The 27899-nt window shown below is 47.0% G+C and overlaps 1 protein-coding gene across 2 annotated transcripts in view; it reads left to right on the top strand.

Annotated features, from left to right (window-relative positions):
* The window catches only part of LOC110491863 (phosphatidylinositol 3,4,5-trisphosphate-dependent Rac exchanger 1 protein), a 148408-nt gene that overhangs the window by 64054 nt on the left and 56455 nt on the right, over positions 1 to 27899 (top strand). For both annotated transcript variants that reach the window (XR_005036510.1, XM_021565684.2), the window contains exons 7-14: positions 2639 to 2772; positions 3101 to 3216; positions 4708 to 4857; positions 7448 to 7595; positions 12876 to 12976; positions 25563 to 25666; positions 26166 to 26215; positions 27777 to 27852. Coding sequence is in view for 1 of the 2 variants with exons in the window: in XM_021565684.2 (XP_021421359.2) it covers positions 2639 to 2772; positions 3101 to 3216; positions 4708 to 4857; positions 7448 to 7595; positions 12876 to 12976; positions 25563 to 25666; positions 26166 to 26215; positions 27777 to 27852 (879 nt within the window). In the remaining variant the exon portion in view is untranslated. The remainder of the gene's footprint in view (positions 1 to 2638; positions 2773 to 3100; positions 3217 to 4707; positions 4858 to 7447; positions 7596 to 12875; positions 12977 to 25562; positions 25667 to 26165; positions 26216 to 27776; positions 27853 to 27899) is intronic.

Here is a 27899-nt window from a genome sequence, read left to right as displayed (position 1 = left end):
TATGAAATTACATGCATGGAATCATGTAGTAACCAAAAATATTTATATTGGAGATTCTTCAATGTTGCCACCCGTTGCCTTGATGACAGCTTTGCACACTGTTGGCAGTCACCTGGAATGCATTTAAATTAACAGGTGTGCCTTGTACCTTTTGTGACTAGGGGGCAGTATTTTCATTTTTGGCAAAAATAACGTTCCCGTAGTAGACGGGATATTTTGTCAGGACAAGATGCTAGAATATGCATATAATTGACAGCTTAGGATAGAAAACACTCTAACGTTTCCAAAACTGTAAAAATATTGTCTGTGAGTATAACAGAACTGATATTGCAGGCAAAAGCCTGAGAAAAATCCAATCCGGAAGTGACTCATCTTTTGAAAGCTCTGCGTTCCAATGCGTCCCTATTGAGCAGTGAATGGGCTACCAACCAGATTACCTTTTCTCCGTATTCCCCAAGGTGTCTACAGCATTATGACGTAGTTTTACGCATTTATGTTGAAGAATACCCGTAAGCGGCTACATTGCGCAACTGGTCACCTGATGGCTCCCAGAGTGATTCTCGCATAAAATACAGAGGTAGCCATTATTCCAATCGGTCCTATTGAAAAAACAATTATCCTGGTGGATATTTTATCGAATAGATATTTGAAAAACACCTTGGGGATTGATTATAAACAACATTTGCCATGTTTCTGTCGATATTATGGAGCTAATTTTGAATATTTTTAGGCGTTTTCGTGACTGCAATTTCAGGGCGATTTCTCAGCCAAACGTGAAGAACAAACGGAGCTATTTCGCCTACAAAAATAATATTTTTGGAAAAAAGGAACATTGGCTATCTAACTGGGAGTCTCGTGAGTAAAAACATCCGAAGCTCATCAAAGGTAAACAATTTAATTTGATTGCTATTCTGACCAAGTTACCTGCTGCTAGCTGGACAAAATGCTTTGCTAGGCTATCGATAAACTTACACATGCTTGTCTAGCTTTGGCTGTAAAGCATATTTTGAAAATCTGAGATGACAGGGTGATTAACAAAAGGCTAAGCTGTGTCTCAATATATTTCACTTGTGATTTTCATGAATAGGAATATTTTCTAGGAATATTTATGTCTGTTGCGTTATGCTAATTAGTGTCAGTCGATGATTACGCTCCCGCACCTGGGATGGGGAGTTACTAGAGGTTAAGTTAATTTGTTGAATTTATTCCTTAATGCGTTTGAGCCAATCAGTTGGGTTGTGACAAGGTAGGGTTGGTATTCAGAAGATAGCCTTATTTGGTAAAAGACCAAGTCCATTTTATGGCAAGAACAGCTCAAATAAGCAAAGAGAAATGACAATCCATCATTACTTTAAGACATGAGGGTCAGTCAATCAAGAACTCTGATAGTTTGAGAGTCTGCACTTGAAGAAACTATCAAGCGCTATGATGAAGCTGGCTCTCATGAGGACTGCCACAGGAAAGGAAGACCCAGAGTTACCTCTGCTGCAGAGTATAAGTTCATTAGTTATCTGCACCTCAGATTGCAGCCCAAATAAATGCGTCACAGAGTTAAAGTAACCGACACATCTCAACATCAACTGTTCTGAGGAGACTACGTGAATCAGGCCTTCATGGTTGAATTGCTGCAAAGAAACCACTACTGATGGACACTGATAATAAGAAGAGACTTGCGTGCGCCAAGAAACACGAGCGATGAACATTAGACTGGTGGAAATCTGTCCTTTGGTCTGATGAGTCAAAATTAGAGATTTTTGGTTCCAACCACTGTGTCTTTGTGAGACGCAGAGTAGGTGAAAGGAGTATCTCTGCATGTGTACACAGTGAAGTATAGAAGAGGCTATTCCAGGCTCTGTCGCAGCCGGCCGCGACCGGGAGACCCCTGGGAAGGCACACAATTGTCCCAGCGCCGTCCGGGTTAGGGGAGGGTTTGGCCGGAAGGGATGTTCTTGTCCCATCGTGCACTAGTGACTCCTGTGGCTGCATCGTTGAGAGCATCTTGACTGGCTGCATCACCGTTTGGGACGGCAACCGCTTGGCATCTTACCACAAGGCCCAGTACATCACTTGGGCCGAGCTCCCTGCCATCCAGGACCTCTATACCAGGCGGTGTCAGACGATGTTCCAAAACTCCAGCCACCCAAGTCCGACTGTTCCATCTGCTACCGCATGTCTAGAGGTTTTGATGCACCAAATCTGGAACCGACAGGACCCTGAACAGCTTAAGACTGTTCATAAGACTGCTAAATAGTTAACTAAATAGCTAGCCTATTTGTATTGACCATTTTTTGCACTAACTCTTTTGATTGATCACATACACTGGTGCTCCTGTTTATCATCCAACTTGTTGCCTAGTCACTTTACCCCTACCTACATGTACATATTTACCTCGTACCTCTGAACATGGACTTGGTACTGGTAACCCGTGTATATAGCCAAGTTAACGTTACTCACATTGTATTTATCCCTTGTGTTTATTATTTTTTAAATGTTCCTCTGCATTGTTGGGAAGGGCCCATAATTAAGCATTTCACTTCTAGTCTACACCTGTTGTTTACGAAGCATGTGACAAATACGATTTGATTTGAGAGATTGACGGGCACCAGTGATCTAATTGCCACCCTCTCTTGACTGTCAGGGCACCAATCTGACTGACATCTGCACCGAGCTGCTGCTCCACGGCAACCTGCTCAAGATCTCAGCCGGCAACATCCAAGAGAGAGTCTTCTTCCTGTTTGACAACCTCCTGGTCTACTGCAAGAGGAAGTCCAGGTGAGATTGGGTAGGAAGGGAAGGAGTGACGGAGTCATGCACCTCAGGAAAGTGGCAGGAATGTGTTTTCATTCATTGACGAGAAGTCACCATAGAAAGAAGCCAGACGTGGAAAAACTGAGTAAATCACCAAATCCTGTTTGTGTAGTGTGTACCAAGCTCATTTTATATGCAAACAAAACAAGTCAAACTAACGTGTGTGTGTGTGTGCGTACTTATGCCTGTGTGTGCTTGAGCACTGTATAATTGTTGATTTTTCAAAGTTGCCAACACACTTTTTTCTGAGCAGGAGTAACACATTTTCACAATTTTATGTTACATTTCGTAGGGTAACTGGGAAGAAATCCACAAAGAGGACCAAGTCCATCAATGGCCCCCTGTACGTGTTCAGAGGAAGAATCAACACAGAGGTGATGGAAGTGGAAAACGTTGAGGATGGAACAGGTTCGTGCCAGCCCCACCAGTCATCAGTTCATATAGGAGCATCCATCCATCCCTCTTTTCATTCATCCATTCAGTCATTTTCTTTCTTTCTAGATTAGCTGGTAGAGTAGATTATACAAAGCTAATGAGTGTTAACAATTTGGGTGTGGCAATAAAATCTTGCGTAGGTTTTTCTTGTTTGAACTGCTTACAAATGGTCAGGTGACTATATGAATCTGCTGTCTGCACATTGGTTCAGAGCGGATGCACCGACCTGCATTTCACACCTTTGAACTACTGGGATGCATGCTGTTGCAAGAACTGGCACTTACCAACTTACAACACTGTTTTGCTCATGTGGTTTATTGCACACCAGCCTGTTTTTTTTTCATGTCTTGTGTTCAAATAGTAGTTAAAATCGTTCAAACAATTTAGTTGTGCTTAATCGAGCTTGCCTGGGGCAATATAACCAATGAAGTAGCCCCTAAAATGCTAATCCCTCCGTTATTGCACTCCAGACAGGCTCAAGGAAATGTTCAAAGCATCTGAAAGATTTTAAGTACTCTTTGAACCCAGGTCTGGTTGTTTTCTGTGAGTGGGTTTATAGTTGTAGCTGTAGGCCTTAGAGGTATGAATGCACTTCTTCTTGGGTTCACATGCCTCTTCTCTGTGCCCCACGGGTTATTTGCTGCCTGTCGCTTCGTACTTTCAGAGGAAATCACAAAGGAAAACATGTTCTCTCTCTGTACGTTTCTCAGAGAGACCGTATAACCTGATAGTGGGACCAAGGTCATGTGCCCTCTACACTGCCAGCTTAGCTTGTCTAAGGTTGACAACTGCACTTTTATACCATTCCATTGATTAGTTTTACAGTAATAAGGACAAGACCTAGTGGCTATTTTTTTCTTCAACTAAATATTACAACATTGACATGCACTGACAACTGCAGCTAGACAACATGTAAACAAACAACAAAGCGAAGGCCAGTTCCTTGTTCGCAAGGAGACCTTTTTTTTCGGGTGAGTGTGTGTATATACAGTCACACTGCTTTCATTGGATGAATGCAGTAGCATCATCCTCTTACATCTACTATTGTTTGATACCATTCCCCATGCACACCCAAACATTATTATTTCTCCCTATGCCTCCCTCCGGGCCATGGGGTTTCACATCAATTTATGTGACCCTTTAACATTACACTAATCCAACTCCATTACCCCAACCCATTCATTATGCATTAGTGAACTGGAGCCAAATAGCTGGTGAGTGAGAGAGTGAGAGACTGGTGTGGCTAGGCAGGCTGTATTACCCTCCAAGTTTGTTACAACTGAGGTCAACACAAGTTCATTAACACTGCATCTTTTATCACCAAGTTAAAAAGGTAGTACAGTATTGATATCAATGTCAATCAACAGAATTATGGTTAAAAAATTAAAGGTTATTTCAAGAAGAGGAGTTATGGGGTGTGTACTGTACCATGGTCCCTTACTTGTTATGTACCTCTTTTCTTAGCTGACTACCACAGCAACAACTACACAGTGACCAACGGCTGGAAGATCCACAACACGGCCAAGAACAAGTGGTTCGTCTGCATGGCCAAGAACGCAGAAGACAAGCAGAAGTGGCTCGACGCCATCTTGAGGGAACGAGAGCAGAGAGAGAGTGAGTAGAATGAAAAGAGGGATGTCACTCACACTCCTTCTCTCCCACCTCCATGGAGTGTGTGAAAGAAGGCTCTCATGTTTTCTGGTTGTGCTGGCTGACCTCCTCGACTGATGCAGTATCTCAGCAATGCTACGCTACGTGTTGCTTACACAATAATGGTTCAGATAAACAAATGGTTAGCGTTGCAAGAGGGAACAAAATCATTCCTCCCGGCTGTTGTGAGAGCTCCAATTGTCGCACGCAGGCATGCAAATGAATTGGTGCATCACTAGGACTGTTGTGGTATGCTTATGGTATGTGGATTATGATGCAGTATGTCTTACTACCCAGAGTCTCTCTAGCTAGCTAGCATTTGTTTCATAAATAAAGTCTTTAAGATCATGACGTGTTGACCTAGACCTGCGTTGCCAAATGAATGCAGGTGAGATCCTGGAGTTTACATTCAAAGAAAAGAGCCAGTCGCCTCATGCGACGCAGTACGAGACCATGTTTTCTAATCAACACCCCCGAGAGAGAGCACTTTCTGGAGCAGTTCATTCATAAAAAAAAATTGAGATGTGCAAAAAAAACAGACTATTCGCCAGAGCCCGAAAAAGAGCAGTAGCAGCAGCTTTGCCGGAAACCGTAACGCACCAAGCGTGCCAATAAAGCTTGAAAGGCTTTTTCAGGATTCTGTGGCTGTAGGCATGCCTGGTGATACCTGATAGCATTGGAGGCAGAAATCACAACAGCTTTCCCCAAACTGCATGCAAATGGCAATGACTCAACTTAAACAGCCAAGGGTTTTGAACAAAAAAACACACCTGGTTCTAGCTGTGTACAACAATATTGAATATTTGAAATGTAGTGAATGAGCCTAACGCATGGCCTTGAGTGAGCGGTCACAGTATCAGTACCTGATCCTGTGGCTACAGTCGAGAAGTGGAGCTTTCCAGAGTACCAAGGGACATTCTGGGTATCCGGTTATGCTAGGCGGAAGTTGACCTGAGGCTAATAGATACCAGATCAGTCACAGTGCAGCCGACCCCAACCCCAACCCCCCTCCCTGCACCCCCGGCCTAGCCCACATCTGGAAGGTTTGACCATGGCCATTAGATCCACGGCACATCCCTTTCATCCCTGTTTTACTATTGATACCTGACCCATTGTTGGATTCCAGTTCCCGCAGCACACCTCTTCAAAAGGACTTCAGTTGGAGGTTTTGGTTGTGGCCCCTTTAAATACTCCCAAGACAGATCAATTTGTTTTGGCCCTGGCAGCTGGATGGGTCTGAGATCGTCTTGTCAAAGATTTTGTGGTGATTGAGGGAAAATGAGTGGGCTAGCATGTAAGCCGGTTAGTCTGTGCCTGTGAGAGTGGGAAGAGGGGGTCTCTCGTCAGGCACTGACAGCTGGGGCAGCAGCCCGGGGTTGGGGCCCCTTGCTCCAGGACCAGACCCCAGTCTGTCCAATGGCACTCTTTGTTTGAGTCTACTCCAGTTCCTGTCAAGTGTAATCCAACCCCACCTCCATCAGCGGCACCCAGCGCTGGCACACCCGCAATTTGAGTTGGAATTGTCAGAGTCCCATGGTTTAGCAGGACAGTGGAATTTAGCCAATCAGAGAGCCTGATGATGGAGCTCCAAGGTTCAGAGAGCCCAACCGTGTAGTTTAGCAGCTCAGAGAGCCCCACGGTAGAGTTTAGAACAGAGCTAGTTTTACCTACAGTATATGGTTTGGTAGCTCTGTGCGCATGGTCGACCTTCAACGGCTCAACATCAACTGTTGTTTTGAATTGCCTCTACATGTTTTTCATAATTTAACATTATTACTCATCTCAGTTGTGTTGCAGCTTGGTAAACATAACTGCTGCGCTACACCAAATATATAAACGCTCAGTGATGCCACGGTACATTGGCAGGCAAGTGTCGATACAGTACATTAGCAGGCGAGTGTCGACACAGTATATTAGCAGGCGAGTGTCGATACAGTACATTGGCAGGCAAGTGTCGATACAGTACATTGGCAGGTGAGTGTCGATACAGTACATTGGCAGGCGAGTGTCAATACAGTACATTGTTCGAGACCTAGACAGATTAACATCTGGATTTCCATCCGAAGGAGGTGGCATACGCCCCATGTACCGTGCCAGACTCCCCAACGAGGCCCTGCAGGCAGGGGCATTGCGTCTTCTGACAGGCCCGTGACAGACTCTCCCCCTTGGGGGCTGAAACGTGTAGACGTCAGAGGGCTGACTGGAGGAAATGGTGGTGTCCCTCAGGGTTAGGTGTTGGGCCTTGTTTTTTTGGCTGCTGTGACTGCTGCAGCCCCCCTGTGCAAGTCATGGGAATCAGCATGGCTTGTTATGCAGTGAGAGGAGGGATGCAGTCTTTCTCTCGTTCACTCTCTCACCACACAGGGATTTATCTTTACCCCTATATTTTCTCCCCTTCCTTTCCTGCGTCTGAAAACCAATTTCACAGTTGGGTTAGACAAATATTGATTGCAGTTTCTAACACCTTAGGCTTTCGATAATAACCAAGCTCATGAACTTCATATGCAAAATGCTTTGGTGTCTGACCCCTTGAGTTTTTCTCTGTTGGTAACAGGTCTGAAGCTTGGGATGGAGCGGGATGCCTACGTTATGATCGCCAAGAAAGGCGAGAAGCTTTACCATATGATGATGACCAAGAGCCGCCACCTGATCAAGGACCGGCGCCGAAAGCTGACTACCGTGCCCAAGTGCTTCATGGGAAAGTGAGTTCTTTCCCACCGAATAATTAACTGATGAGGGAGGTGTCTGGGAATGGTTTTCCTCCCTGTGTTGTGAGCCAAGCACTTTGTCATTGGAGGCGACGGTTCCCAGAAAGAGCTTTATTAGAGAAGAGACCTTCCCTTTAACTGCCAGAGCATAATTTGGAACACCCTCTGCTCAAGGTGTGTCTGTGAATTAGCATGAACACACATGCTACAGGAATCATACATTTACCCTGCTTTCACAGTTATACGCACAAACCCACACACACACGAACACATATGTGGGGATCACACTTTTAGTCTGTTTCCACAGCAGGGAACACGCAAACATTGCATGAACACACATATACAGTGGCAAGAAAAAGTATGTGAACCCTCTGGAATTACCTGGATTTCTGCATAAATTGGTCATAAAGTTTGATATGGTTTTCATCTTAGTCACAACAATAGACAAACACAGTCTGCTTAAACTAATAGCACACAAACAAGAATATGTTTTCATGTCTTTATTGAACACACCGTGTAAACATTCATTGTGCAGGTAATGGGAAAAGTATGTGAAACCTTGGATTTAATAACTGGTTGACCCTCCTTGGCAGCAAGAACCTCAACCAAACATTTTCTGTAGTTGTGGATCAGACCTGTACAATGGTCAGGAGGAATTTTGGTCCATTCCTCTTTACAAAACTGTTTCGGTTCAGCAATATTCTTGGGATGTCTGGTGTGAACTGCTCTCAAGGTCATGCCACAGCATTTTAAATTGGGTTGAGGTCAGGACTCTGACTGGCCACTCCAGAAGGCGTATTTTCTTCTGTTGAAGCCATTCTGTTGTTGATTTACTTCTGTGTTTTGGGTCGTTGTCCTGTTGCATCACCCAACTTCTTTTGAGCTTCAATTGGCGGACAGGTAGCCTTACATTCTCCTGCAAAATGTCTTGGTTAACTTGGGAATTGGCAGGCGTGTCGATACAGTACATTGGCAGGCGAGTGTCGATACAGTACATTGGCAGGCGAGTGTCGATACAGTACATTGTTCGAGACCTAGACATTTTTCCATTGATGATCGCAAGCTGTGACAGCAGTGGCTTCTTCTGTCTAGGTCTTCTTCTGTGGTGTCCTCCCATGAACACCATTCTTGTTTAGTGTTTCACGAATCGTAGACTCATCAACAGAGATGTATCCATGTTCCAGAGATTTCTGTAAGTCTTTAGCTGACACTCTAGGATTCTTCTTAACCTCATTGAGCAGTCTGTGCTGTGCTCTTGCAGTCATTCCTTGGGAGAGTAGCAACAGTGCTGAACTTTCTCCATTTATATGCAATTTGTCTTACCGTGGACTGATGAACGTCAAGGCTTTTAGAGATACGTTTGTAACCCTTTCCAGCTTTATGCAAGTCAACAATTCTTAATCTTAGATCTTCTAAGATCTCTTTTGTTCAAGGCATGGTTCACTTCAGTCATTTGAATAGCAAACTCACATTTTGTGAGTGTTTTTTATATTGCAGGGCAGCTCTAACCCACGTCTCCAGTCTCATTGATTGGACGCCCGGTTAGCTGACTCCTGACTCCGATTAGCTTTTGGAGAAGTCATTAGCCTAGGGGTTCACATACTTTTTCCTACCTACACTGTGAATGTTTAAATTATGTATTCAATATAGACAAGAAAAATATAATAATGTGTGTTATTAGTTTAAGCACACTTTGTTTGAGTATTGTTGTGACTTAGAGGAAGATCAGATCAAATTTGATGACCAATTTATTCACATACTTTTTCTTGCCATTGTATTTGGATATTAACACACACACAGAAATGACCCATTTAGACTGCTTTCTCAGCAATGCTCATGAACACACACTCGTTTTGCATGAACACACACACACAGGAATCACACATTTAGCCTGCTTTCTCAGCAATGCTCACATGCACACAGCGAGCCACTGGACTGAGCTGCGCTCTCCTTTTTACTTTCCCACCAGTCTTTTGAATGCCATGAATTAACAATGAGGGCTGATTTGCCTGCAAGTAATGCATTTTTCATCATGCCTCACAGCTCCATAACAAAGTGTTTGCGAGATTCCTTTCAGGGGAAGGGGGGAAAAAAAGGGAGGAAAACGATGTTGATCACCAGGCATTCATTATGGAGTCAGTCAGCATCCTAACAAGGATTTAATGAGTTTCTTTAGAACTGTAAAATGTCATGTCAGGGAGGTACGATTCCATGGGCGTTATGTGTGGGGCAGTTGTCATTCTGTCTTATAAGGTTGAATTTGGACCCCAAATGAATTTGATACAGAATCCTACAATGCATATCAGTGCCCTCCCAAGTACTACTGATAAGAGAACTCATAATGCCAAAAAAAATAGCATTTCACACTGTCCTGACTGTCCCGTACCCAAACAAGCTCACTGCTTCCTCCTCCGTACCTCAAGCCGTCCATCCCCTCTGGTAGTTTTCCTTGTATGACATCCATATAAACACGAGGGGCAGCATTCTTCCCTCCTGTCAGCTCACTGCTTCCTCCTCCGTACCTCAAGCCGTCCATCCCCTCTGGTAGTTTTCCTTGTATGACATCCATATAAACACGAGGGGCAGCATTCTTCCCTCCTGTCAGCTCACTGCTTCCTCCTCCGTACCTCAAGCCGTCCATCCCCTCTGGTAGTTTTCCTTGTATGACATCCATATAAACACAAGGGGCAGCATTCTTCCCTCCTGTCAGCTCACTGCTTCCTCCTCCGTACCTCAAGCCGTCCATCCCCTCTGGTAGTTTTCCTTGTATGACATCCATATAAACACAAGGGGCAGCATTCTTCCCTCCTGTCAGCTCACTGCTTCCTCCTCCGTACCTCAAGCCGTCCATCCCCTCTGGTAGTTTTCCTTGTATGACATCCATATAAACACGAGGGGCAGCATTCTTCCCTCCTGTCAGCTCACTGCTTCCTCCTCCGTACCTCAAGCCGTCCATCCCCTCTGGTAGTTTTCCTTGTATGACATCCATATAAACACAAGGGGCAGCATTCTTCCCTCCTGTCAGCTCACTGCTTCCTCCTCCGTACCTCAAGCCGTCCATCCCCTCTGGTAGTTTTCCTTGTATGACATCCATATAAACACGAGGGGCAGCATTCTTCCCTCCTGTCAGCTCACTGCTTCCTCCTCCGTACCTCAAGCCGTCCATCCCCTCTGGTAGTTTTCCTTGTATGACATCCATATAAACACGAGGGGCAGCATTCTTCCCTCCTGTCAGCCCTCCCTCCCTGCATCCTTCCCTTCCTGTTTTTATTGAATGCATCCTCTCTGTGTTACTGATGTTATTATAAATGAACATAGCTCACTTCAGGAGATGTCACTAAATCTTATTGGATTAAATGAATCCGGTACAGAATGACAATTTCACGGTGCCATTTATCTTCGTAGCTCCCTAATTCCACCATTTTTCAACGTCGTATTTAGGCAGTTGGTCATATTTGGTTCTTCTTTTAGCCTTCCTCTTTCTCAGCCAATTTCCTAATGCAGGTTTCTTTGCTCACATTGGTGCCTGTATTGCATCTTGGGTTTGGCAATGCACCAGGACAGTATTCATTGGCACGAAATGGAAGAAAACAGGCCCAAACATGGAAGGGTTACCTTAATTCTTATCTTATTGTCCTATAAGAAACACTTGTTTTAGTTTTATGTTACAAAACATGTTTCTATGTTTTGCTATGTTGTGCAGTAATGGAATACGACCCAGATCTTGTGTATGCTGGATGTGCAAACTGATGTGGTTTTCACAAGATTAATTCATTTGACAGATTAGTATCTTGCACAATAGAAACAACATTTGCAATATCAAGTTCCTTGTTCAAGATGAAGCAAACCTCATGTTGACTCTGATGTAGTATATCCAATAGCTAACTTAGATGGCATTGTAGCATGCTGTGCAGAATGTCCAATACAGACACGTGTTCATATGCATGCACACACACATACAGTACACACACACTGAGATAATCCCTTAACTTTATTGTACACCCCCCCCCCCACACACACACACACACACAAATTACACATTTAGCCTGCTTTGGCAGGACTACTCATGAGCGTTCATTCATACATACATACAAGCACTCTCTCACATTTTGCATGAACACACACACAGGAATCGCACATTTAGCCTGCGTTCTCAGCAATGCTCACTCACACATACACATTCAGACAGTCGCTCACATTCACTGTTCGTTGTTCAATGGGATATTGAGTTTGCTCAGTGGCGTGGAACATTGAGCAGAGGGAAATGTTATTTTATCTGCTCCAAACATCTGGTTTGCTCAGTGTCTCAAGAGGGATAATACAGTCTGAGGAGAGAAAATGCTATATTTAAATATGTGGAGCCTTGTATATGAATGGTGCTACAAAAGCCATGAATACAAATTGGCACATTTTGGAGGGAGTGAGAGCGAGAAAGAGGGTGTTTAAGGCTGGTGGGAGGGAGGACAGTGGGAGCAAGGGAGAAGGGGCAGAGGGATAGAAAGGGTTAGGAGATGTGGAATAGGGGATAAAGAAGGGAAGCGGGAGAGATGAATGAAAGAGAAGAGAGAAGGCACCTCCGTACCTTTTGGGAGCGCCTATCTGTTTACAATGGTTTTTAAAAGGTGTGTGTGTGTGTGTGTGTGCCATTATATAATTCAGGTGACTGCATACGGTCTAAGGTGAATAGCACTAATATCCAGAATCAGTAGTGTCAATGCCAGGCTGAAACAAAAAGCCTGCACAACCTTTGCCTCTCCCAGAACTGTAGTTGCCCTTCTCATTTTGAACTATCCTTGCCTAAAGCTATATCTGTATTCTATACCATTGGTTCCCAACAAGGGGTACTAGGACCCCTAGGGGTACTTGAAAAGACTGAAATGCACATGAGAAGGTACTTAAGGGGTAGTCCGGGCAGAGAAAAAACAAGTCAGGCTGGACCCCAGGGAGACCAGGAAGACCAGCAGTCATCATGGCATCAGGAAATGGGCATCTCAATAATGAATAATTCATTAATTTCATTATTGGGTTCCCCATTTGATGCCATGATGACTGCTAGTCTTCCTGGGGTTCAGTCTGACTGTATCCCATGCTATTGGATCTGTGTGGCTCATGGTTCGATTCCTGCTGGGGCCACATTATACAGAAAATGTATGCACTCACTTTGGATGAAAGCATCTTCTAAATGGCATTTGGTCAGTCTTTTTAAACTCTTAACACCATGTTTATTTTTGTTACACCTTATTATACTAAAGTGTTGTGTCCTTGTAACCACAGTGAGTTTGTGTCGTGGCTGATGGAGAGTGGAGAGATCAGCACGCCAGACGAGGGGGTCAACTTGGGTCAAGCTCTGCTGGAGAACGGAATCATCCACCATGGTGAGAGGACAGACTCTGTCCTTCATACCATTCTGTCATTCTTTCTGGCTTACCCCCCCCCCTACCTCACTTTTTCTCTCTGGTTCTCGTTGTCTTCCTAGTTCTCTGTCTCTCTCTTGCTCTCTTCTGTTGTTCTATATATGTTTCTCTCTAATCCTCCCACTCTCCTTTATTCTCTTCTCTCTTTCCATTTGCCTCATTATTTGCACTTCATGGGTGTATTTGTTTGTATTGTATTTTCAGTCTCACACTTCTGTCAGTCTCATTTGATATTATTCATTAATTATTTACTCCCCTCCTGTCTTGTTGTCTCCATATTTCATTTATGTTTATTGAACCAGGTACGCCAGTTGAGACAAGTTCTCATTTACAACTGCGACCTGGCCAAGATAAAGCAAAGCAGTGGGACAAAAACATCAACAGAGTAACACATAAACAAATGTACAGTCAGTAACACAATAGAAATATCTATGTACAGTGTGTGCAGATGTAGTAAGATTAGGGAGGTAAGGCAATAAATAAGCCATAATGCTAAATTGTAATTATTTTGCCTCTAACACTGGTGGGTTAATGTGCAGATGATGATGTGCAAGTAGAGATACTGGGGTGCAAAAGAGCAAAAAAATAAATAACATGGGGATGAGGTAGTTTACAGATGGGCTGTGTACAGGTGCAGTGATCTGTAAGCTGCTCTGACAGCTGATGTTTAAAGTTAGTGAGGGAGATATAAGTCTCCAGCTTCAGTGATTTTTGCAGTTCGTTCCAGTCATTGGCAGCAGAGAACTGGAAGGAGATGTTGCCGAAAGAGGAATTGGCTTTGGGGATGGATCAGTGAGATATACCTGCTGGAGCGCGTGCTACGGGTGGGTGCTGCTATGGTGACCAGTGAGCTGAGATAAGGCAGAGCTTTACCTGGCAAAGACTTATAGATGACCTGGAGCCAGTGGGTTTGGCAACGAGTATTAAGTGAGGGCCAGCCAACGAGAGCGTACAGGTCGCAGTGGTGGGTAGTGTATGGGGCTTTGGTGATAAAACAGATGGCACTGTGATAGCACATTGGATGCCGTCCAGAACCGTCCAGAGTAGTGATGCTAGTCAGATGGGCAGGTGTGGGCAGCGATCAGTTGAAGAGCATGCATTTAGTTTTACTTCCATTTAAGAGCAGTTGGAGGCCACGGAAGGAGTGTTGTATGGCATTGACGCTCGTCTGGAGGTTAGTTAACAGTGTCCAAAGAAGGGCCAGATGTATACTGAAGGGTGTCGTCTGCATAGAGGTGGATCAGAGAATCACCAGCAGCAAGAGCAACATATTTGATGTATACAGAGAAAAGAGTCGGCCTGAGAATTGAACCCTGTGGCACCCCCATAGTCTGCCAGAGGTCCGGACAACAGGCCCTCTGATTTGACACACTGAACTCTGTTGGAGAAGTAGTTGGTGAACCAGGCGAGGTAGTCATTTGAGAAACCAAGGCTATTGAGTCTGCCGATAAGAATGCAGTGCTTGACAAAGTCGAAAGCCTTTGTCAGGTCAATGAAGACGGCTGCACAGTACTGTCTTTTATCGATGGCGGTTATGATATCGTTTATCGGACTTTGAGCATGGCTGAGGTGCTCCCATGACCAGCTCGGAAACCAGATTGCATAGTGGAGAAGGTACGGTGAGATTCGAAATGGTCAGTCATCTGTCTGTTAACTTGGCTTTCGAGTACTTTAGAAAGGCAGGGCAGGATGGATATAGGTCTGTAACAGTTTGGGTCTAGAGTGTCTCCCCCTTTGAAGAGGGTGATGACCGCGTCAGCTTTCCAATCTTTAGGTAACTCAAACGACATGAAGGAGAGGTTGAACAGGCTTTGCAACAAGGGGTTGCAACAATTTCGGCAGATAATTTTAGAAAGAGAGTCCATATTGTCTAGCCCAGCTGATTTGTAGGGGTCCAAATTTTGCAGCACTTTCAGAACATCAGCTATCTCAATTTGGGTAAAAGATAAGGGGGGGGCTTGGGCAAGTTGCTGCTGGGGGTGCAGAGCTGTTGGCTGGGGTAGGGGTAGCCAGGTGGAAAGCATGGCCAGCTGTAGAAAAATGCTTATTGAATTTCTCAATTATCATAGATTTATTGGTGGTGACAGTGTTTCCTAGCCTCAGTGTAGTGGGCTGCTGGGTGGAGGTGCTCTTATTCTCCATGGACTTTAGTGTCCTGAAACTTTTTGGAATTAGTGCTACAGGATGCAAATTTCTGTTTGAAAAAGCTAGGAAAGCAAAGGCTAACTGACTGTGTGTATTGGTTCCTGACTTCCCTGAAAAGTTACATATCGCGGGGGCTATTCGATGCTAATGCAGAACGCCACGGGATGTTTTTGTGCTGGTCAAGGGCAGTCAGGTCTGGAGGGAACCAAGGGCTATATCTGTTCTTAGTTCTACATTTTTTGAAAGGGGTATGCTTATTTAAGATGGTGAGGAAATTACTTTTAATGAAGGACCAGGCGTCGTCGCCCCAGACCAGGTCGATTAGAAAGGCCTGCTCGCTGAAGTGTTTTAGGCAGCATTTGACAGTAATGACAGTAATGAGGGCTGGTCGTTTGACCGCGGACCCAATACGGACGCAGGCAATGAGGCAGTGATTGCTGAGATCCTGGTTGAAGACAGCAGAGGTGTATTTAGAGGAAAAGTTGGTCAGGATGATATCTATGAGGGTGCCCATGTTTACGGCTTTAGGGTTGTATCTGGTAGGTTCCTTGATAATTTGTGTGAGATTGAGGGCATCAAGCTTAGATTGTAGGACTGCCGGGGTGCTAAACATGTCCCAGTTTAGGTCACCTAACAGTACGAACTCTGAAGATAGATGGGGGGGCAATCAATTCACATATGGTGTCCAGGGCTGAGGGGGTCTATAACAAGCGGCAACAGTGAGAGACTTATTGGATTTTAAAAGTAGAAGCTTGAACTGTTTGGGCACAGACCTGGATAGTAAGACGGGACTCTGCAGGCTCTCTCTGCTGTAGATTGCAACTCCTCCCCCTTTGGCAGTTCTATCTTAACGGAAAATGTTGTAGATGGGGATGAAAATTTCTGAATTTTTGGTGGCCTTCCTAAGCCATGATTCAGACATGGCTAGGACATCAGGGTTGGCGGAGTATGCTAAAGCAGTGAATAAAACAAACTTAGGGAGGAGGCTTCTGATGTTAACATGCATGAAATCAAGGCTTTTACGGTTACAGAAGTCAACAAATGATAGCGCCTGGGGAATAGGTGTAGTACTGGGGGCTACAGGGCCTGGGTTAACATCACCAGAGAAACAGAGGAGGAGTAGGAAGGGTACGGCAAAGGCTATGAGAACTGGTCGTCTAGTGCATTGGGAACAGAGAATAAAAAGAGCAGATTTCTGGGCGTGGTAGAATAGATTCAGGGCATAATGTACAGACAAGGGTATGGTAGGATGTGAGTACAGTGGATCTAAACCTAGGCATTGAATGATGATGAGAGAGGTTGCATCTCTGGAGGCACCAGTTAAGCCAGGTGAGGTCTCTGCTTGAGTGGGGGGTGGGACAAAAGGCATGTTGAGTGGGACTGAGGGTTCTACAGTGAAGTAAAACAATAAGAACTTTCCGAAACAGCAGTAGACAAGGCATATTCACATTAGAGAGGGTCACAAAGCAGTCACAGGTGTTGATCGGGAGAGCTAAGACAATAACGGGTAAATGCGATGGATGGGCAGAGAGGGTCAGTCCGGTACACACAGGACCTGAGTTCAAGGCTGCGGCTGACAGATACACATTTATGTACCGTGTTAGTGAACAGTTCAGCAGGCATCAACTGTGTAGCCAGGGTCCAATGAGCAGCAATAGGTGAGTCAGGGAGCCTTTCGGTAGTCACAACTATTGTATTGTAGCCAAGAGTTAGCTGGCATACTTCGTCGGCTAGCCGGGAGATGGGCCTAGCTCGAGGCTAGCTCAAGGCTAACTGGTGCTTGCTTCGGGACAGAGGTGTCAGCCAACAATAGCCACTCGGTTGCAGCTAGCTAGCTGCGATGATCCGGTGTAATGGTCCAGAGCTTGCAGCAGGAACCCGGTGATGTGGTAGAGAAAAGCAGTCCGATATGCGCTGGGTTTATATAGCGCTTTGCAGACTGGCAGGTATTGACCTAGCTAAAGCTGGATGGTGTCCGAGCTCAAGGTCAAGACCGCTAGCAGTGGCTAACAATGAATACTAGCTAGTAGCCAGTGTCTATCCAATGAGGAATGGTAGGATGGTAGGAAAAATAAAGAAATAATAAATATTTTTCATAAATAGTTACAAAACCATTTCCCCAGGTTTATACCAGCAGACTTAGTAGCTTAGTTACAGGTTTACCGATAGAAATTATGCATTGATAACAGAACACTCACACACACACACACACAATGTATTTGGCGCTGACAGTGAATAACTTGGGGCCTGCCTGCATCTAACGCAATAACAGACCTAAGCTATGAGAGCCGTCTCACGCCAAAACAGAGAGAAACCTGCATATTTCTTGACACTGCCTACAGTGGCCCAGTAGGCTCAAAGACAACACTGACTGGATTGGGGGGGGGGGGGGGTTATTGTGGGATAGGACATGGGACAGTGATGGCTTTGCCTCTGGGGTATAGGGCTGCCACTCATTAGGCACTGATCTCAAGGGGAGCACAGGTGACGGAGAATGAGATTCAGGGTGACAGCAGAGTGTGGCTCGCTCTCCCCCCGTCTGGCTCGCTCTCCCCCCGTCTGGCTCGCTCTCCCCCCGTCTGGCTCGCTCTCCCCCCGTCTGGCTCGCTCTCCCCCCGTCTGGCTCGCTCTCCCCCCGTCTGGCTCGCTCTCCCCCCGTCTGGCTCGCTCTCCCCCCGTCTGGCTCGCTCTCCCCCCGTCTGGCTCGCTCTCCCCCCGTCTGGCTCGCTCTCCCCCGTCTGTCTCGCTCTCCCCCGTCTCGCTCGCTCTCCCCCGTCTCGCTCGCTCTCCCCCGTCTCGCTCGCTCTCCCCCGTCTCGCTCGCTCTCCCCCATCTCTGGCTTGCGCTCTCTCTCTCTCCCCCGTCTAGCTCGCTCTCCCCCGTCTAGCTCGCTCTCCCCCGTCTCGCTCTCCCCCGTCTCGCTCGCTCTCCCCCGTCTCGCTCGCTCTCCCCCGTCTCGCTCGCTCTCCCCCATCTCTGGCTCGCGCTCTCTCTCTCTCCCCCGTCTAGCTCGCTCTCCCCCGTCTAGCTCGCTCTCCCCCGTCTCGCTCGCTCTCCCCCGTCTCGCTCGCTCTCCCCCGTCTCGCTCGCTCTCCCCCGTCTGGCTCGCTCTCCCCCCCCCCGTCTCGCTCGCTCTCCCCCGTCTGGCTCGCTCTCCCCCCCGTCTCGCTCGCTCGCTCTCTCTCCCCCCCCCCCCGTCTCGCTCGCTCTCTCTCTCCCCCCCCCCCGTCTCGCTCGCTCTCTCTCTCCCCCCCCCCCGTCTCGCTCGCTCTCTCTCTCCCCCCCCCGTCTCGCTCTCTCTCCCCCCCCGTCTCGCTCGCTCTCTCTCTCCCCCCCGTCTCGCTCGCTCTCTCTCTCCCCCCGTCTCGCTCGCTCTCTCTCGCCTTTGCGCCTCGCTCGCTCTCTCTCTCCCCCCCGCCTCGCTCGCTCTCTCTCTCCCCCCCGCCTCGCTCGCTCTCTCTCTCCCCCCGTCTGGCTCGCTCTCTCTCTCCCCCCCGTCTGGCTCGCTCTCTCTCTCCCCCCCGTCTGGCTCGCTCTCTCTCTCCCCCCCGTCTGGCTCGCTCTCTCTCTCCCCCCCGTCTGGCTCGCTCTCTCTCTCCCCCCCGTCTGGCTCGCTCTCTCTCTCCCCCCCGTCTGGCTCGCTCTCTCTCTCCCCCCCGTCTGGCTCGCTCTCTCTCTCCCCCCCGTCTGGCTCGCTCTCTCTCTCCCCCCCGTCTGGCTCGCTCTCTCTCTCCCCCCCGTCTGGCTCGCTCTCTCTCTCCCCCCCGTCTGGCTCGCTCTCTCTCTCCCCCCCGTCTGGCTCGCTCTCTCTCTCCCCCCCGTCTGGCTCGCTCTCTCTCTTCCCCCCCGTCTGGCTCGCTCTCTCTCTTCCCCCCCGTCTGGCTCGCTCTCTCTCTTCCCCCCCGTCTGGCTCGCTCTCTCTCTTCCCCCCCGTCTGGCTCGCTCTCTCTCTCTCCCCCCCGTCTGGCTCGCTCTCTCTCTTCCCCCCCGTCTGGCTCGCTCTCTCTCTCTCCCCCCCGTCTGGCTCGCTCTCTCTCTCTCCCCCCCGTCTGGCTCGCTCTCTCTCTCTCCCCCCCGTCTGGCTCGCTCTCTCTCTCCCCCCCGTCTGGCTCGCTCTCTCTCTCCCCCCCGTCTGGCTCGCTCTCTCTCTCCCCCCCGTCTGGCTCGCTCTCTCTCTCCCCCCCGTCTGGCTCGCTCTCTCTCTCCCCCCCGTCTGGCTCGCTCTCTCTCTCCCCCCCGTCTGGCTCGCTCTCTCTCTCCCCCACGTCTCGCTCGCTCTCTCTCTCTCTCCCCCCCGTCTCGCTCGCTCTCTCTCTCCCCCCCCCGTCTCGCTCGCTCTCTCTCTCCCCCCCCCGTCTCGCTCGCTCTCTCTCTCCCCCCCTCGTCTGGCTCGCTGTCTGGCTCGCTCTCTCTCTCTCCCCCCCCGTTTGGCTCGCTCTCTCTCTCCCCCCGCCGTCTGGCTCGCGCTCTCTCTCCCCCCCGTCTTGCTCGCGCTCTCTCTACCCCCCCGTCTCGCTCGCGCTCTCTCTCCCCCCCGTCTCGCTCGCGCTCTCTCTCCTCCCCGTCTCGCTCGCGCTCTCTCTCCCCCCCCCCGTCTCGCTCGCGCTCTCTCTCCCCCCCCCCCGTCTCGCTCGCGCTCTCTCTCCTCCCCGTCTCGCTCGCGCTCTCTCTCCTCCCCGTCTCGCTCGCGCTCTCTCTCCTCCCCGTCTCGCTCGCGCTCTCTCCCCCCCCCCCCCCGTCTCGCTCGCGCTCTCTCCCCCCCCCCCCCCCCCGTCTCGCTCGCGCTCTCTCTCCCCCCCCCCGTCTCGCTCGCTCTCTCTCTCCCCCCCGTCTCGCTCGCTCTCTCTCTCCCCCCCGTCTCGCTCGCTCTCTCTCTCCCCCCCGTCTCGCTCGCTCTCTCTCTCCCCCCCGTCTCGCTCGCTCTCTCTCTCTCCCCCCCGTCTCGCTCGCTCTCTCTCTCCCCCCCGTCTCGCTCGCTCTCTCTCTCCCCCCCGTCTCGCTCGCTCTCTCTCTCCCCCCCGTCTCGCTCGCTCTCTCTCTCCCCCCCGTCTCGCTCGCTCTCTCTCTCCCCCCCGTCTCGCTCGCTCTCTCTCTCCCCCCCGTCTCGCTCGCTCTCTCTCTCCCCCCCGTCTCGCTCGCTCTCTCTCCCCCCGTCTCGCTCGCTCTCTCTCTCCCCCCCGTCTCGCTCGCTCTCTCTCTCCCCCCGTCTCGCTCGCTCTCTCTCTCCCCCCCGTCTCGCTCGCTCTCTCTCTCCCCCCCGTCTCGCTCGCTCTCTCTCTCCCCCCCGTCTCGCTCGCTCTCTCTCTCCCCCCGTCTCGCTCGCTCTCTCTCTCCCCCCGTCTCGCTCGCTCTCTCTCTCCCCCCGTCTCGCTCGCTCTCTCTCTCTCCCCCCCGTCTCGCTCGCTCTCTCTCTCCCCCCCGTCTCGCTCGCTCTCTCTCTCCCCCCCGTCTCGCTCGCTCTCTCTCTCCCCCCCGTCTCGCTCGCTCTCTCTCTCCCCCCCGTCTCGCTCGCTCTCTCTCTCCCCCCCGTCTCGCTCGCTCTCTCTCTCCCCCCCGTCTCGCTCGCTCTCTCTCTCCCCCCCGTCTCGCTCGCTCTCTCTCTCCCCCCCGTCTCGCTCGCTCTCTCTCTCCCCCCGTCTCGCTCGCTCTCTCTCTCCCCCCGTCTCGCTCGCTCTCTCTCTCCCCCCGTCTCGCTCGCTCTCTCTCTCCCCCCGTCTCGCTCGCTCTCTCTCTCCCCCCGTCTCGCTCGCTCTCTCTCTCCCCCCGTCTCGCTCGCTCTCTCTCTCCCCCCGTCTCGCTCGCTCTCTCTCTCCCCCCGTCTCGCTCGCTCTCTCTCCCCCCCGTCTCGCTCGCTCGCTCTCTCTCTCCCCCCCCCGTCTCGCTCGCTCGCTCTCTCTCCCCCCCCGTCTCGCTCGCTCGCTCTCTCTCTCCCCCCCCGTCTGGCTCGCTCGCTCTCTCTCTTCCCCCCCCGTCTGGCTCGCTCGCTCTCTCTCTCCCCCCCCCGTCTGGCTCGCTCGCTCTCTCTCTCCCCCCCCGTCTGGCTCCCTCGCTCTCTCTCTCCCCCCCGTCTGGCTCGCTCGCTCTCTCTCTCCCCCCCGTCTGGCTCGCTCTCTCTCTCTCCCCCCCGTCTGGCTCGCTCTCTCTCTCTCCCCCCCGTCTGGCTCGCTCTCTCTCTCCCCCCCGTCTCGCTCGCTCTTTCAATTCAATTGACTTTATTGACATGGCAAGTTCATTATTACTTACATTGTCAAAGTTACAAAAAAAATATATATAAAATTATATATTTATACAGTGAGGCAAAAAAGTATTTAGTAAGCCACCAATTGTGCAAGTTCTCCCACTTAAAAAGATGAGAGACCTGTAATTTTCAGCATAAGTACACTTCAACTATGACAGACCAAATGAGAAAAAAAATCCAGAAAATCACATTGTAGGATTTTTATTGAATTTATTTGCAAATTATTTTTAAGTGGGAGAACTTGCACAATTGGTGGCTGACTAAATACTTTTTTACCCCACTGTATATAAATAAATGGTGGGACCAACAGCAATAATAATAGTAGTAGTGGACATGGGATTACCATTAACAACAACTACACTAACAATATTAATCAGAACAACAATACATTAAAGCAATAGTAGTAGACCAGTGTCAACATGACTGAGAAGACACATGGTATGAAAGACAAAACAAAATAAAATGGGAAATAATATTGACATTACATTGCACTTTTCACTGGCTGTCCCTCAGGTTGTGGCAGGAGGATACATATTTGGCTGCCAAAACTGCACATTTTGGCTTTGCACCCAATGAATATTAGATTTTTTCTTCATCTTTTATAGTTTCATATTCTTTGTATTGAAATATAATTTTTGGAAATAAATATTCTCTTAGGTCTGAATATTTGTCACAGTGTAATAGGAAATGCAGCTCTGTCTCTACCTCTCCCCTGGAGCAGAGTGAGCACAGCCTGTCCTTACTGGACAGCCAGGTTTGTCTGTGACGACCCGTCTCTATAGCCAGACTGTGCTCACTGAGTCTGTACCTAGTCAATGTTTTCCTCAGTTTTCTATCAGTCACAGTGGTCAGATAGTCTGCCACCAACTACTGTCTGTTTAGAGCCAAATAGCATTGAAGTTTACTTTGTTTTTTTGTGGTGTCTTTCCAATAGGTGATATATTTCTATTTTTGTTTTGTGATGATTTGGGCCAGATTTTCTGAGTGCTGTCCTGAGGCTCTATGGGGTTGGTTTGGGTTGGTGAACTGAGCCTCAGAACCAGCTGGCTGAGGGGACTCTTCTCTTGTTTCATCTCTTGACAATGTAGAGCTGTGTGATGGAATGTTTTGGTCGCTTGTTTTTAGATGGTTTTCAAATTTGATGGTTATTTTTTCATTTCGAATGAGGAGGGGGTATTCTGCTCTACATGCGTTCTTTTGAGTTTTTCTTTGCACTTGCAATACAAAAATCTGCATGCAGTATTTCAATTGGATGTTTGTCCCATTTGGTAAATTCATTATTAGAGATTGGACCCCATACTTCACTGCCATATAGAGCAATTGGTTCTATAACCGATTGGAAAATTGAGCCAGATTCTAATTGGAATTTCGATTTTAATGTTTCTTTTAATGGCATAGAATGCTCTTCTTTCTTTGTCTCTCAGCTCATTCACAAGCATGTGAAAGCTACCTGAGTTGCTGATATTTAATCCTAGATATGGTGTGTTCTAATAGAACTGTGTCCAAATAGAATTTATATTTGTCATCCTGATTTCCAGACCTTTTTTGGAATATCATTATATTTGTTTTTTTTTAGGTTAAAGGTCAGAGCCCAGGTCTGACAGAACCTGTGAAGACGATCTAGGTGCTGCTGTAACCCCTCTTTTAGTGGGAGACCGCAGCACCAGGTCATCTGCGTACAGCAGACACTTGATTTCAATGTTGTGTAGGGTGATACCAGGTGCTTCCGATTCTTCTAATGTTTTTGCCAATTCATTAATGTAGATGTTAAATAGTGTTGGACTTATTGGGCAGCCCTGTTTCACTTCATGTCCCTGAGAGAAGAATGATGTTTGCTTGTTGCCAATTTTAACCACACATTTGTTTTTAGTGTACATTGATTTAATAACATACGTTTTCCCTCCAATACCACTTTCTATTAGTTTATAAAAAAAGACCTTCGTGCCAAATTGAACCAAATGCTTTTTTGATATCTAGAAAACATGAGTAGATTTTGCCTTTGTTTTGGTTGACTTGTTTGTCAATTAGTGTGGAGGGTGTAAATGTGGTCTGTTGTATGATCATTTTTTAGAAATCCAATCTGGCTTCTGCTCAGAACGTTGTGTTCATCAAGGAAATTATGTAGTCTGCTATTTATAACACAGCACAGAATTTTCCCCTAGTTGCTGTTAAAACAAATTCCTCTAATTATTTGGGTCAAATTTGTCTCCATTTTTATAGATTGGTGTGATCAATCTCCAAATATCGGGGGAAATACCTGCAGTGAGGGTAATGTTGAAGAGTTTGAGTATAGCCAATTTGAATTTAAAATACCATCAGCACCACAGGCCTTTTTGGGTTTGAGAGTGCATTGTTTTTCCAATAATTCTTCTGTTATTGGGGTATCCACAGGATTCTGATAGACTTTGACTGCTGATTCAAGCATTTTTCTTGAATATCTTTTTGTTCTGGGCTCTTTCCTATATTGCTGTAGAGGTTTGCAAAGTGATTTCTCCACATATCCCCATTTTGGATTGTCAATTCCTCCTGATGAAGTTTGTTTTAATTTATTCCAATTCTCCTAGAAATGGTTTGATTATATGGATTCCTCAATTACATCCAGCTGTTTTCTAATGTGCTGTTCTTTTTTGTTCTCAGGGTGTGTTTGTATTGCTTCAGTGTTTCCCCATATTGAAGGCGTACATTTTTGTTGTCTGGTTCTCTGTGTTTCTGAATAGATGCATTTCTCAATTACTTAGATTTTTGCAATCATTATCAAACCATTTTTCATTATCTGTTATTTCTGGTTTGCTCTTATGCTTCTTTAGATTAGCCAAGGAGGCTAATTTGTCAAATATAAAGTTTATGTTCCAAACTGCCAAATGTACACCTTCGTTGCTGTAGAAGGATGTTAAGGGTAAAAAGTTGTCCAGGAGAGATTGTATTTTTTGGCTACTAATTGCTTTTTGGTAGATGTCTGTACTGTTTGCACTCCATCTATAGGCCTGTTTTAGTACCATGTCATTTATTGGGCTGTGATGCTTCATGGTTGGGTTCCGCTCTTCTCAGATACACTGATTTCACTGTGGTCTGAGAGAGGTGTTAGTGGGCTGACTGTGAAGGCTCTGAGAGACTCTGGGTTTAGGTCAGTGAGGAAGTAGTCTACAGTGCTGCTGCCAAGGGATGAGCTGTAGGTGTACCTACCAAAAGAGTCCCCTCTCAGCCTACCATTGACTATGTACAGACCCAGTGTTCGACAGAGCTTCCTGTACTCCATTTTTGCTTTTCACTTTGTCATAGTTGTTTCTGTGGGGGTATTTGGGGAGGGAAAGGTTGTTGCTTCCTGGTAGGTGTTTATCTCCATGACTGATAAGTGTCTTGTTCTTCTGCTGTTCTAGTTTTTATCTGTCAAGATAGCCTCCTTGTTGATTTTTAACGAGATTAAGAATTATCCTGTTTTGATCAATTCGATTGATTTAATTAGTTCAGATTTATACCATATTAGCCTTCCCCCCGAGTCTCTGCCCTGTCCTGAGTCTCTGCCCTTTTGTAGAGGTCTGCGAAAAGGGTTTCTGGCTTCCCCTTTAGTAGTTTCTGTTTAAAAGCTTTCCTCAATGTGTCATTTTTGGCCTCTTTAGGGTAGAGAATGGATTCAGCGCTGAGGGGGAGTGGGCACATGGTGCCTGTGGGCTCTGCTACTGCTGCTCTGTCCTGCTGCTCCGTTGCCATAGCAATCAGTTTGTCTGTCTGCTGCTGTTGCTAGCTAGTGCTAATTTAGCTCAAAAAACATAGAGAGTGACTAATCCTCACACAAAAAAACAGAAGATATGTTTAAAGTTAGTCCGTGCTCCTTTCTGGTTTACTCACTCAGTTTGGTCGTTTGATGTAGTTGTATTAACTCCCCTTGCTAGGTTTGTTCCTGCTCGTTTATTCTGGCTAGCTTGTTAATCTGCAGGCTAGGTCTTTGTTGTGTAGCCAGCTAGCTAGCTAGAGTCAAAACTTCTTACCTTGAGGCGCAAAGTTATTTTTTTCCTATTCTGATTGAATAGAGTTGTTGTTCATCACTTCTGGTCTGGAATTCTTTCTTGATTATAGTATCTCATTCTAAAAACCAAAAAATATGAAATATATCAGGATCTCATGTTAAGCATGTCTCTTTCTCTTTCTCTCTCTTGACATTTTAAGTGTCAGACAAGCACCAGTTCAAGAACGAGCCGGTGTTTTACCGTTTCCGCTACGACGACGGCACCTACAAGGCCAGGAGCGAGATGGAGGACATCATGTCAAAGGTATCTATCTGTGTTGGTATCAATTCCATTTCAATTCAGTCAAATTGAATTGTCTGAATTTAAATGGAATTGACCCCAACCCTGTTAATATATCAAGATGAAAAACAGCAAGAGTTCCTGTTTTGCACCAAGGCCATAAATAAACAGGCATCTGAAAAGTAGTTGTGGGATGTTGGACTTGGGGAGGGCAAGCGCTGTTACGAGATCAGCGCTTTAAGTGATGTCTGAACACATCTGACTGACTCATGTTTTGTTGCGCAAACGATCACTTCCACCAGGTGTCTTTAGCCAACATCCTACAGCACTGCTTCTGCTTTTGAACTCTCAAGGGGAATCCTGACTTCTTCTTAAGTCAAATGTTCACTAAGTCATGCAGTGATGTCAATAGGAGACCAGGTCAAATTTGACTTAAGTTGAAGTTAGAATTTGCCCCTGATTTTGAGGGTTGCCTGTTGAGGATACAGTGACTCAAAACGTGTTCTCTCTCTACTTCTTGTAGGGCGTGAGGCTTTACTGTCGTCTGCACAGCCTGTATACCCCTGTCGCCAAGTAGGTATCCCTCCTACTCTTCCACCATTTATTCCTTCTCCCCTTTCCACCTCCGCCTCCCCCTACACCTCTTTCTCTGCCTACTCTCTGTTTCTTCCTTTTCATCTCTTCTTCCCCCTGTCCATCTTGTCCCTCTTCCTTCTTACACACACACACACACACACACACACACACACACACACACACACACACACTGCTTCGGTCCAACCCTGAGGTTGTATGGTCGTATAGAGGGTGCTACACTGTCGTTTAACATTACATTTGGGTCAATTTGTCATCGTTCACATTGTAGTGCCTTGCAGAAACACCCTGTACTTAGTCACCACAGTGAGATTTATGAGCAAACACACTGTCGACATTTTCCGCCCGTCACGTGACAACCAACCAATAATGGCCTAGTTTAGATGGTAGGACTTGCCCCTAACTACCAAAACCGGCCTTCGAGTTGAAAAATAAATGCTTCTCTCATAGAATGGCATGCTTTGAGCACTACCGAAAAGTGCTATTTGCAATGAATGAATGACAGACATTTTATTTTTGTGTCAAAACGGCAATTGGCAACCCATCCCTTTGGGGATTAATTGACACATAAACAGACATTATAATTCACTATGGTAATTAAATGATCATTCATCTTCCGGCTTTCTCTGCATTGCGCATCGCATAAAGAGAAAAACAATTAAAAAAAAAATATATATATATATATATATATATATATATATATATATATATATATATATATATATATATATATATATATATAACATAAATTAATTGAACCTTTATTTAACTAGGCGAGTGAGTTAAGAACAAATTCTTATTTACAATGACGGCCCACACCGGCCAAACCCGGACGACTCTGGGCCAATTGTGCACCGCTCAATCACGGCCGGTTGTGATACAGCCTGGATTTGAACCAGGGTGTCTGTAGTGACACCTCTAGCATTGAGAGGCAGTGCCTTAGACCCCTGCACCACTAGTAAATAAAGTTATCAAACAATAACTACAACCCTAGAGCAGTAAAATAATATATATATATATATACACATACACATACACATACACACACACAGACAGACCTCGGGGTTTCGCCTGCCAAATAAGTTCTGTTATACTTGTGTTTTCTATCCAAATCTACTAATAATATACATATCTTAGCTTCTGGGCCTGAGTATCAGGCAGTTTACTTTGGACATGCTTTTCATCCGGACGTGAACATACTGCCCCCTGTCCCAAAGAAGTTAACAAGAGATTTGTGGAGTGGTTGATACACTTAGGTTGGAGTCATTAAAACTAGTTTATGTAAACTTCTGACTTAAACTGTATTTGAATAGATTACCGGGCATATACAAACAGTTGAAACCGTTATTCAGTACAATGCATCGTATTTAAGCCAATGCTACTTGTGATACAATTTGCTGGTTGTCCCCCCTTGGCCTTCCGATATAAAAAATCCTAGAACCCTATCTTGGAAGTGTGATTATTTGTGTGCACCTGATTTGCTTGAATGGGTGTTTTATGACACCATATCCTTACTCGCCCATCTCCTTTTCACTTACAGGGATAGAGACTACCATTTAAAAACCTTCAAGTCTGTGTTGCCTGCCAGCAAACTTGTGGACTGGCTCTTGTCACAGGTGCAGTGCGTGCACACACACACACACACACACACACACACACACAC

This window comes from Oncorhynchus mykiss, chromosome 16, assembly GCF_013265735.2.
Source record: "Oncorhynchus mykiss isolate Arlee chromosome 16, USDA_OmykA_1.1, whole genome shotgun sequence".
In the NCBI taxonomy this organism is placed as follows: domain Eukaryota; kingdom Metazoa; phylum Chordata; class Actinopteri; order Salmoniformes; family Salmonidae; genus Oncorhynchus; species Oncorhynchus mykiss.
Note: the sequence above shows the minus strand (reverse complement) of the source record. Positions and strands in the feature narration are given on the sequence as shown.